This window comes from Athene cunicularia, assembly GCF_003259725.1.
Source record: "Athene cunicularia isolate RWA chromosome 26 unlocalized genomic scaffold, athCun1 chr26_part2, whole genome shotgun sequence".
Classification (NCBI taxonomy): domain Eukaryota; kingdom Metazoa; phylum Chordata; class Aves; order Strigiformes; family Strigidae; genus Athene; species Athene cunicularia.
This window is the reverse complement of record NW_020799137.1, coordinates 2,146,005-2,158,097: the sequence shown is the minus strand read 5'-3', so window position 1 is coordinate 2,158,097 and position 12,093 is coordinate 2,146,005. Positions and strand designations below refer to the sequence as shown.

General features: G+C 46.1%; 2 protein-coding genes across 3 annotated transcripts in view; both read left to right on the top strand.

The window, feature by feature from the left end:
• The window catches only part of LOC113489027 (glutamate-rich protein 3-like), a 3,965-nt gene extending 2,049 nt beyond the window's left edge, over window positions 1-1,916 (top strand). Inside the window, exons 4-5 of one of the 2 annotated variants that reach the window (XM_026864512.1) lie at window positions 93-245; window positions 1,544-1,916. In XM_026864512.1, coding sequence (XP_026720313.1) covers window positions 93-245; window positions 1,544-1,621 — 231 coding nt within the window. In that variant the 3' untranslated portion in view covers window positions 1,622-1,916. Of the gene's footprint in view, window positions 1-92; window positions 246-1,074; window positions 1,237-1,543 lie in introns of those variants that run through there. The other variant, XM_026864513.1, reaches the window with a different exon arrangement.
• Window positions 1,917-2,409: 493 nt separating this feature from the next.
• Window positions 2,410-12,061, top strand: LOC113488940 (otolith matrix protein OMM-64-like). The gene is made up of 3 exons (XM_026864373.1): window positions 2,410-2,518; window positions 5,316-5,516; window positions 11,313-12,061. Exons 1-3 carry the CDS (start codon window positions 2,410-2,412, stop codon window positions 12,059-12,061), a joined length of 1,059 nt encoding a protein of 352 aa, XP_026720174.1.
• Window positions 12,062-12,093: the final 32 nt, after the last annotated feature.

Below are 12,093 nucleotides of genomic sequence, written 5' to 3'. Positions count from 1 at the left end.
TTTTTTTTTTTTTTTTTTTTTCCTCATGATGCTGCTCTGCACTGGAAACTATACGCTGAGATTTTGCAGCTGTTTTCTGTGTTCTTTCCTAGACTTCCAGGCAACCACATATAGCTCCAGGGGATCTGCAGCACTCACTCCATTTCCCACCACTTCCCATCTGTGCTGCAGTGGGGGCTGTAAATACTTCAACATCTGAAAAGAAGTGCCTGGCACCTCAACTCAGTCTACAGCCTGCCAGCAGGGTGAGGCCATATTTCATTCTGAAAATAATGTAATTTTAAGGACAGCTTTATAATACTGCTTTAGTACTGTAGTTCCCAGACCTGTATAGTGCAGGCAACATGCCTTCCAAATGGTGATCAGCTTTTATTTAAACTCTCCTTTTTAACCTCCCCTTAATTTTCAAGACATTGACTTACTGGTCTAATGCCCAGTTCTTGATCACAGTGAGGAAAAATGTGGTGACTTATCTTTTATAGTATAAAATCTCTGCATGCATAATTTTCTCCCTCCACATAGACTATCTGTTATGTAGAGAGGGAGGCAGCCACCTGGTTAACACCAAGAACTCAGGAATATTTTCACAAAGCCTTACAAGTTTCACCTTCATCTACAGCTGCAAAGTAACAAAAAACCTCCTTTTTTTTTTTTTTTGTTACCATTCCTCCTGCTAAGTCACACTAGCAGGTTCAGAGAATGAGAGCTTTTTTGAGTAGCCAGACATGATCTTGATACATACACAGTTACTTTCAGGTGAGATTTGGACTTTTTTTCTAGGAAAACATGGTGTAATTGGTTTTGTGTTAGGAGTTCTGTGGGGCTGGAGGATTTCGGAATGGGGCTGTGACTGCTGCTTGGCAGACACTGGCCGAATAGCTCCCTCCTGCATTTGCTCTTATTGTGATGGGCACCATCCTTTCTACAAGAATTTACTGGCACTTTCTGCTTCATGCTCCCTGCTGACAAAACAGCCGGATCAGTCACAGGTTATGCAGACACGATGCAGAGCTCAGACCCAGAGCACATGATGTTTGCGGAATTTATTCTCTAGAGGTGCCTTTTGCTATTCAGGGCCCTGGGCCTCTGTTTGCATTTCATCCTGAAGGAGGACTAGACCTCCACTACAAATGGGAGAGAAGCGTTTTGAACCACATCTTGTGTAATTGATGCCAAATGCCGTTACTATTGGGAGACCTTGGCTGCTTTGGAACTTGTTTGCCAGCGCAGGGAGAGCAGCAGTGCCGTGGGGTTCTGTCCGCTGGGGATCAGAACTCTGCACTACAAGTATTACCCGGCTCACAGTGCTGTATATAGCTATGTGGGTGACGCTCCCAAGCAGTCTGCCTGTTGCTTTGCAAATTAAAAGAAAGTGTTTTAGCACAGACATCTTTTCATGAACAAAATTGCAAGCACTCAGTTATGGAACTGTTCTAGAAGTATGTGTCTTACTAGGTGTAAAGAGCCATCAAACCATGGTTGTTTCAATATGCTCGGTTGCTGTTTTGCATAACCTATTTAACCTGGTTATATGTTTTCACAGGAGGAAAGGAGCGAAGTAAAACATCCAAATGTGGCAAAATACATGACCAGTATATCTCCATCATTAACACTGGTCTGATACCGGCACCTCCTCCACCCCAGCAAAAACGTGGAAACACAGTGAGAAGTGAGGTAACCAGAGGGAGAAAATTGTGTCCCATCAGTGTGCCCACTGAGGCAGAGCACCCTCCGAGGAAGGTAAGTTAGCTCTGTCTACATCTCTGTTTATGTACAGGTGTATAATCTTCCTTGTTGGTGTATTTGCCTAATGCTGAAAGATATGTCTACCTAGTTTGCATAAAGATTCACTGAATTTTTGAAAGAAATAGAATTCCTAACTATTCAAATATGTAACTGCCACCCATCTCTCTATATACTAAAACATTTGGGTTTTTTTTTCATCAGCTGGGGGAAAAAAAATGCTTGAACAGAAAAAACATGGGATCTCTTACTTAACACCTTCTGGTGTAGTCAGTCTGATCCTGTCTCTGACCATGTTTGAAATGCCTTGAGTGTGTGAAACTTCATCTGTTACACTAGACCTCCAGCCAGTTTTAACTCCTGTGACGGAAATGGTAGGAACTCTGGATTGGGAGGCACGATATGGGTCATGGTCCCTGCAATTTTGGGCAATTCGGTGCAGTGGATTTTCAGTTTGATTCTTTTCCTCCCTTTCTGCATATTACAAATCACTTCCCAATTTAAGCAGCTCAAGGCCTGTCTTAAAAGACTGGAAGCCTCAAGTGTACGGTGCACATACATGCTCTTTGTGTTCACCTTTTGTTGGAGTTGGAAGCTGAATGCATTTTTTGTGTTTTTCCTGCTACAGAATTCAGGTCCCTGGTACGCAGCGGCGCGTGTGTCACCATGGCCTCGGTGGGGAAAAATCTCAGTTTACCTGGCAAGTCTGCTGGGGACAGGCAGCACTGTGGAGGGGAGAACCTGTGTATATACAAAGGCAGAGTATTGGAAGGAGGTAAGGATGCAGAGTCAAAGAATTCATATGGATCCTGGCAACGTCTTTTTTTCTTTTGGCTAAAATCTTGGTGTGGTATCAATGACTTCAGCTGAGCTCAGTCAAGATATATGGATCCAGGGATTTTTATACCATCTTTTATACCATCTGCCTCCAGACTAAATCTGGATCTACTCTTTCATGATTGTAAGTGAGGTTAGAATGACTTCTGCAAATTATGGTAGAAGGAACTTAGAGAACTAATTGAACAAAATACTGTAGCTTAGGTTAATTTCGTATAGAGATGTGTGGTTAATAAAGTAGTAGTAGTAGTAGTAGCAAACTGTCCTTAAATGGGGGTTGTCACTTTCTGACTTGCTACAACACATCAGTGCATGTTGCTTATTACTCCAGAAGGAAAAGTACGTAATGGGAACCCAATTCCCATCTCTTTGACGTGAGTGCAATCCCATAGCACCAGTAAAAGGTGAATTGTGTTCTGGGATCCTGGGAAGAGGCGATGGCTGTGAGATTGTCACTTGTGAGGAAGAGTGATTCCACCGATGACACCCCTCATTCCAGACCCCCTGTGCTGGCGTTTCAGTGGGAAGATGGTGCAGAGCTCCCTGCGCTCCCGCCCGTCCCCAAGGCTGTGGGAGCACCGCGGCGTGCCCGCGGATCAGGTCATGGGCTGCTGTGCTGGCTCCCCGCTGTGTCCTCTGTGCCTGCCCCTCTTGTCCCCAGCCCTGCTCACAGGCCTGAGGGAGTGACCGGTGTAAAGGGGGTACAACCCCTTCCCCGGCATGGAGGGGTGTGGCCGCCTCGGTGCCCTCCCGCCTGGATGCCAAGCGGTACCCTTGCAGAGCAGCCTGGAACGGCTCCAGAAGCAGCATCTTTGCGGTGCCCGGTGTTCCCTGAGCCCAGCCGCGTCCGTGCGGGCCCAGAGCCGCTGGGGCTGAGCTGTGCTCATCTGGAGCCTCAGCTGCCCCTGCCAGGTGTGTCCCACTGCGGGGGCTCTGACATGCTGCTGCCCTGCACCGGCTGGGCACGTGCTAGGAATCCTAAACCTCCTGTGCACGATGCCCACTCTTGTAAGGCAAGGGCGGAGTCAATTTTGTGGAAATGGGAGGCTCTGCTCCCTGTTCTGCTGTGGCTGTGAGTGCCCAAACGGAGTGGCTTGTCACAGGGGTGTCCAGCTTGGCACTCTGGGGTTGGAGAGAGATGGGGCTGCTGTGTAGGGAGGAGGTGTGCGGCGGGCGGAGGAAGCAAGCAGCCGATTCAATGTGAATGATAGAGCAAGCTTCAACTTTATTGAAGGAAATCACACCTTATGTAAGCATTCTACAATACACTACTTGTAACTCTTGGATACATTTAAGAAACTACATTATAATATCTCAGCCATTGGGTACATCCAAAAGGTCACATTATAATATCCCAGCCCCCTGTGGCATTTCTGGTATGCATAAACATCTTTCTTGCTGTGAACCTGCTTCCCTCCCAGGGCTGTTTTGCCCTCACCCCCAAGGTCATAATGTGCCCCAACTTATCTCCTTGTTCTCACAACGGTCGCTGTTATCATCAATGTACGCTGGGTTTTTTCCTCTGTTTACCTCAGGTGGCTGCGACCGACTTCTGCGGGGAGCTATGGCCGACCAGCTCCTGCAGGGAGCTATGGCCTTGCTCTCTGCAAGCCGTTCTCCAACAGAGGTGGGATATTACCCCACAGAAAAAACCCAAATCTCCTTATTCCCCTAATTCTCCTTGTCTGGGTAACTGTTTATCTGCCTAATTGGTTCTGCATCAGATACTCTTTATTTCTGTCCCTGGCATCTGTCACTTCAGTATTTTAAAAGCACCGATCGAAAGAAAAAGTGGTGGGCAATAAAATCTGAAAGGTGAGAAGTGATGGCCATGAGGGATAGCTGGTGTGGCAGCGGTGGCAGCTCTCCTGCACCGTTTGGGTTTGTTGCCTCTCTGCTGCATGCGCAGTGAGCTGATGGTGGCAGTGGAATTACGGAATTTCACAGGGAAATCACCGTGCGCTGGTGTCCGGGCTTCCAACCGCTGCAGCTTGGCTGGGCAGGGGAGGATTCTTTAATGCATACGCGTGGGGCCAGTCTTTACTACAGATGTGAGCAGAGCTGTCTGTGAGCTACTACAGCTTGTCAGGCTCGTGGCCTGGGACGGAATCCAGACCATGTTGGTGTGAAAATGGTAAATCTGTTGTAAGCCTCATTTGTATGAGGATTTCACGTGGGAGCTGAAGGAGGTACCAGAGCAGTGCGATGGCAGAGTGTTCCTGCGCAGCACCCTTTGGCTGGATTGATTTAATTCATTGTTTGTAAGCCACTTCTTTGCTGATTAGCCATGTCAATCCACATTTATCTTACTTTGTGCTGCAGTAGATTATCTTTCTCCAGTTTTCTCTGTTGCTGGCATTTTTTCTTCATTGCAACAGTTTTTTCTCCTGTAATAAGAGACTGTGTGGCATTTTATTTCTGAGTTTGCCCAGTTCTCAGTTTTTCTAGTCCTTTCAGTGGCTAATGGTTTTGTTTGTTGCTTTTAATGTATTGATCATACTTGATGCATCATTCAGTAGCTTTAGTGCATTTTTGCTATACTATTTATGAAGAATACGATGCTTTTTTATGATAATGTGCTGTTATTCTTCCCATCTGTCGTCCTAGATTCTCTCATGGCATTAAAAAGACAGAGCAAATGCACAGGCAAAAGGAGATGAAGTTAACCTCTGCCTGCTTAAAAAGAACTTTATTAGTTGTGAATTGCGTCTCACAGTATGATTCTTGTATTTTAGAATATGATGATGATATTGAAGAGAGACAGATTGACGATCAAATGAGTGGAACATCAGAGTCACCCTCAGGTGATGAAAAACCTGACCTGGACACTGAAAAGGAGAGTGAAACCTTATCAGAGAAGGCATTGGAGGTCTCTGACGATGAGAAGGATGAAGATGATAAATACTCTGACAGTGACTTCTGGGACAATGAACAAGGTTAGATTTTTTTCATACTGAGGCTTAAAGAAGTTGACCTGATGAGTGTTTTACATTTTTTATGCATGTTTTACAATTTTCACGTGCCCGGTACATGTTAAGGGGAAAACACGTGAAAAACCATGCAATTCCTACAGAACTGGAAAAAGATAGCTATTTTACCTGTTACTAATTCAACCATCCATCACTGAAATGCAGCAAAACCCACAGGCAGTGTAAGGGTGTGCCAGCTCTCAGCAGACTTTGCTGAACTGCACAGGTGCAGAAATGGAGATGGAGCCAGTCGGCAAATTAGCTCTAAATACTTAGGCAGATCAGCACTTCATGTCAGCAGTCACTGACATCCGAGACCACTCACACCTTCTGAGGATAGGTGCTTTCACCCGAGAAGCCCCCGGCACACCCAGCATGCCTCCTGGTGTGTTAGCAGTGCTGTCTTTAATGGCCCCGAGCAGCCAGAACCTCGGCAGCGTCCCCTGCCGCACTGCTGGCCCGTGCTGGCCGAGGGAGGAGATGCCATCAGCTCGGCTCTCCCTGCTGCCTGCGTGGGATTATCTTCATCAATAATCCCATGGAAAACTCGCAGGCAATTTCTCACTTCTTAGATGAACAGCAGCATTCCAGTCACCACGTCGTGATTAAGTCAGAACTGAACTGCCTCTTCCTTGTGGCAGTGTTTTAGTTCTTCTTAACTTTTCTCCTCTATGGCTTTGTGAGATCCTGAGCTGACTTCTGTGCCTCTTGCTTGTCATAATGTAATAGGATTTCTTTCTCCATTTCCTGCTCTTTCAAAATCAGTTACTTTATATTCCTTACATTTGACAGTCCTAATGTGCAAACCATTTCTCGAGTTAAATGGAAACATTACTTTCAAATTTGTATTTCTAGGTGAATTAAGCAATGGCAATATTAACAATACAGCTCTTTGTGAAAAGGTTGCAGCTGCAAGAAAGATCCAGTCTTTTTATAGAAAGTATGAAGTCCACCAGAAATTCCAATTAGGTTTGAAACTTCCTTGCTTATAAAATCATTGCAGTGATCAAAAAGAATCTTAATTTTTGTTCTCTCGTGATAATCAGAAATAGCTTGTGATTCCGGAATAATCAGTACAATTTTCTGCTTGTTAGTGCATGGCATTATGAACTTCTCTGTGACTTTACTCAGCTGCCTCTCAAGCTCTAGCAGTGTGTGATGATCATTCATTCTCTTTCCTATTTGTTGATTTTTTTATATTTTCCCCTTTGAAATGAAATCTTGCTACTTTTGCTACTCTTTTCCCCCACCACTGAACAGAAGAGGTGGAGAGAAGGGATAAAAGAGATGTGGGTTTATCCCAACGGAGTAGTAATAATAAATTCATGAAACATAAGAATTCATTGGTAATTTTGAGGGCAAGAAGAGCTTTCTGCTTGAAGGAAGGACTCCCTGAAAAGAGTATAGGTGGAAATATTCCAAACAGCGTTAGTAGCAACTATTAGTTCAATTTTTTTAGGAGACTGGTAAAGTGCCTAATAGCTCTCCACAGTGGAAGATGTTTCTGGATATTCATTATTTAAAAAGTTTTTTTCTTTAATTCAACACCATTTTTTTTTTTTTAGCTATGCGTTTTTGCACATCCTTAAGCAGGTCTTTTCCATTCTTTCTATTTACAAATTCTCCAAGACAACGTGACCCCATTTCATTGTTGCTAGCTTCAGCTTTCATCTGCATGTGTCCTGAAATTCCACATGCTCTGTACATTTATTGTACTTTGAGGTCATCTGCCGAGCCTTGGGCCTGTAATTTTTTCAAATAAATACTCACTTAAGCTTAAGTATGTGTCTTAGTGTTGGTAGACCAAGATTTTGGATAGCAAGCTTTTGGGCATGGATGCTATGTTTCTGTGTTTCAGCAATTAGTACACTAATCCTCTTGTAAGCTATGAGTGCTGCTTTGGCAGAAATAACGCGCTAATAGTAATGGGATCTGGATCTTTATGAGTACGTGTTGTGGACAGATTTTGTCTCATCATAGTTCAGCATATCGTGACACTTGTTCAAGAGTGTCTGAACCCGTTGGGCCCCTTGGGTCAGTTCAGCCAGCATACAGAGTTTAGAACAAAATCCAGATAACTGAGGTGCCACAGATGTGACTTTTGCATACAATATTATGAGTCGGACATAAATAAAGAGCGTGTAAGAGGGACCTTGGCATTCAAATCCCTGTGGACCATCAGCCTGTGAATGAACTGGGGAGAATCACTGACAGTTCCCCTGGTGCAGTGTGTAATCTGCACGTTGGAGTGGTTCTGTCTGTTTGTACTCTCGTCAGTGTCTGGGAGCGACAGTGTTTTCTGGGACTGTAAACACACCTCCCGTCACAACAGAGCCGTGAGTCTGGGGCAGGCTGGAGGTGCCAGAGTCATTGCCAGGTGGTGTCTGCCCAGTCATTTGTGCCTCACGCCTTTTGCTTTTTAATGGCTTCTCTTTCCGGCTTCCTCTTTTGTAACTTTGTGATAGTTCTTGAAGATTGCAGTCCAGTCCAGGTGGAAACAGCAATGGCACCTGGATGTGGTTGTATGTATTCTGAACCTGATGACTCCTGTACAGATGTGGAAGAGGACCTAGAAAGTGGGGAGTATGATGCCAGTGAAGGTGAGGTTGGCTGTTGAGCAGGGATGAAATCTGATTAATCTGAAGTCTTTTTATAGAAGTGCTTGCCCTTTGCCTTTCCTTGCTAGTCTATCAAACCCTATGCCTGCTCTTTTCTTTCCTAACTTGTATAAAATTGGGTGGTGACTAGCTGGCTTCTGCAGTCATGTGTAGTTAACCTGTATTACAGTAAAAAACTGCTTTGTTGGCAGCTGTAATGGTCCTAGGAAAAGAATCCAGGCCATGAAAAACTGGGTGCCAGTCAAGAAAACAGCCGTGGAAAGCAGGAGTCTAGCAAGTTTCCCTTTGCTTCCAGGTAGCGCAGGGGCTCCTGGGGAGGTGAATGTCCAGGACAGGCAGGGTGGGACTAACAGATGGAGGGCAGCTGAGCTGCAGCCTCCATCTCCGTGCTGTGCCCCGTTTGTCTCCCAAGCTCATCTCCCGGTGAGCAGTTGGCCTAATTGGCAGTGAGGAACTTTCAGCTTGGTCTTGGTTCCCTCCAAGAACGTTTCTGGTCCCTGCAGCCTGAGCCATTCATTGCTGGGAACGTGGTCTGCCTGACAGAAGAGCCTTGCGTGTCACCCAGGGGGTGTTCCAGCCAGCCATCCTGCCGCGGCCATCAGCCGTACTGGAAGGTCACCTTAAGCTTCCACTCCCCAGCAGCAGTGAGTCTGAAAAGCGAAGTAACCCACAGGTGAAAAATTACTTCAGTCTGCACTGCTGCTCTTCCATTTCCTTCTGCCATCCTCTAAGGCTCTAACAGCTGGCAGGAACAGGCCAACTCTACTGTTCTTAAATTGCAAGTTGCGCACGGTCTTGTACATTGACACATTGATCCAGGGTGTTGCAAGTTTGTTTTTCTGGTCAGCGGGGAGCCTTTTGACCTCCTTCCTCTATGTAGCCTAAGAGCACAGTCTTGTAAGGTGTGTTCTCTTTCATCTGGAGAGTGTATGCAGGAGGCTGGAGGTTCCTTCTTGTCTCTGGTCTGTCAGTAATTGTCTTTTTCCTCAGTAATTCTTCGTCAGGTGAAACTCGTTCTACCTCAGTCCCATCAGCTGACTGCAGACAACAGTCGATACCATTTAGTTTCAAAGCCTGGTGGTCTTCATGTGTTGGTCTTCACACGGATCTGTGTTTCTGATGCAGAGAGCAGGGTAGCGAAGATGTAGTTCCTGAGCAGCCCGACTTCTGTGGCAGTTGGCCCTCTGGACTGGGGTTGAAACATGTTTGCTTCCCGGGCAGGTGGTCTTTGGAAAGACCCGAATCTCCTAGTTGTTACCTTCTCAGGTTCCACGATGCCTCATTTGGAATACTTTAATGCTGAAACAACCTCACGGTTGCTGTTATCATTGTGCCCAAGGCAAGACCTCACTTTACAGAAGGGAATACATTGTAATCAACAGCAAGAGTAAATAAACTGCTGTTTCTGCTGACAAAGCAGGTAAACAGGTAGACTATGCCATGCACCACACAGCATTTTGTTTCAGGCAAAGTGAACAAAGCATCTATTTTACAGGGACCAGCAACATCCATTACATTAGACTCAGTCCAGTATAAGCAGCTGGACAGTTTGGACACTGTACTTTTGTGGAGACAGGAATATTTACTCTGAGCTGGGATGACAGTTTGGGATGTTTTCATTTTGTACCAAAACTTCCCTTAGAAATTTTTTAAATGATTTCATGTTACTGATTTTGGTAGTAGACCTGAGCTCTCCCAGATTCAGGAGGTAGGGTTTTCAGTGTGAGTGGTATAAAAATACGGTAGTGATTGATAACTGCCTTTATATATATATGTGTGTGTGTGTGTGTGTGTGTGTATATATATATAAAATATGTATAAAAGAAGAAAAAACTTAAAATATAAGGTACAGAAAGCTAGTAGTAAACATAAGCATCAATCCTAGTGCAAGATGCATCTTGGACGAAGGCATGATTTCTTGTATTGCAAAATGTAGAGTTTTTAATTGTAATTTTGAAGTGTGGTCCAGTGTTTAGTGGTGTGGGGTCTGGTGGGAGGAAGCAACCTGCTGAGCTCTCTCCTCTCCTTCCCCATCCTCCCTTCTCTCTGGAAACTCTCTTCCCAGCCTGTCCTGCCTGCTCCTGGTTCCTGCACTGTCTGCAGCCACCTGAGCTGCCTTGTGCACCTTCCACTTCCCTCTGCGGAGACCTGGGAGCGAGTCGGGCCCGGCTCTGAAGGGCAGGAAGGGAGGGGTGGGCGCGGGGAGCAGCGGGGCCAGGAGGAGGGTTGTGGCAAGCTGGACACGAGCTCCACTCGGCTGGCAGAGATGGGCTAGGCAAATAGCGTCCTCGAGGCCTGGAGTCTTCTCTGTCTGCTGTCCAGAAACAGGCTCTGGTTGCACAGTCGGTTGCGCCAGCAAGCAGCAGAAAGCAGTAACTGTGGGGTGCAGCAGTAGTGCAGGAGGGTAAAACAAGTCAAAAGGAGTGGGAGATGATTTGGGGCAAAACAGCCTTTGCACAGTTTGGGAAAGGTAGCTTGGGAAAGACATTGCTCTTGTTCCTTTTGGTGGCACAAAACTTCTCTTTTCTTAAAGAACTGGAACCTGCCGTGTTTGTACAGAACACTGGTGCAGCAGCACAGGCTGTCGGGGGGGGGGCTGCCTCGGGACAGACCCCATAGCACAGAATTCAGTGAGGGCATTGCCGTGAAATTCCCAGCAGGCAGGAATCGACCTTGTGTTATTCCCCTGATGTAATTACAGAATTCATGGGAAGCAATTACACAAAGAGCTAAGTATTCTTTTTTCTGTGTGTGCATATTTTATGTGAGCAATTTACCACCTATTAACATTTGAACATTACTGTCAAGCTTATAGCTACTTCGTAGACACACCTGGGCTCCCTGATAGGCAGGTGAGAGAAGGAGGGAGAGTACAGAGGGCAGGCAGAGCTGACAGAGTTGAAAGATGGTTGTGCATTGGCATTTTGGCTTAAATTGGTTATGCCAGATGCCTGAACAGCAGCACTAGAAACGTAGTCAGAGCAAAGGCGCATGATGAGAAGCAGCACAGCAAGCTGTCATCTTGTCGCCATGCCGATGTCCCCTCATTGCTTGAGAGAGATAGCATCTTTAATAATAGCGCTGTAAACAGCCTTAACACTAACACAATTCTCAGTAAAACTATTGTTTTGTTTATATTTAATAGCACCAGACGCAACTTTTGTGGCAGAAGGAAGAAGAACACTTGATGTGGAGGAAGCAGCAGAAAAAGTGGGACGAGAAAGGACGATGCTAGGGGAGACAAAAACAATTGAGGAGGCACATTTTGTTGAAGAGGAAGAAATATTCACCAAAGAGGAAGGAGAAGAAGTGGAACTGTTGGGACACTTGCTGCCCGAGGAAGAAGCAGTGGCTCTGCTGCAGGCAGAGGGTCAGCCTGTGGTAGAGGAATCTGCACCCGAAGAGAGTGCCATGGCAGAGGGAGATCCCAAAGGACAGGGGATAGGGAAAAGAAGGGACCTTGGCATTGAGATGACACCTGGGGAACAGGGAGATGTGGTGGAGGGGATGGAGAGCGAGGCAGACCTTGAGGCGCAGGGAACTGGGGAAGAGGAGCTGCCAGGAGCAGGGGAATTGCTTGACGAGGAGGAAAGAAGAATGCAGCCCGGGGGATGGGGTGGGGCTGAAGAACCATCTGACAGTAATGAGGAGGAATCAGAAAAAGAGGACTCTGATGGAGAGGACGACATGGAGGAGGGAGGACTTGAAGGGGAAGATATGCTTGGTGCTCTGTCTGAGGGAGAGGAGGATGAGGGAGAATTTGAATGGATAAATGTGGCGAGTCCTTTTTGTGAAGAAGAGGACGACATGGAGGAGGGAGGATTTTTAGGGAAATATGTTGTTTCTCTGTCTGAGGGGGAGGAGGACCTGGAGAAGATCTGTTTTGCATGGTAGGACGATGCGGGGGTGGCCAGAGCAGAGTTAGG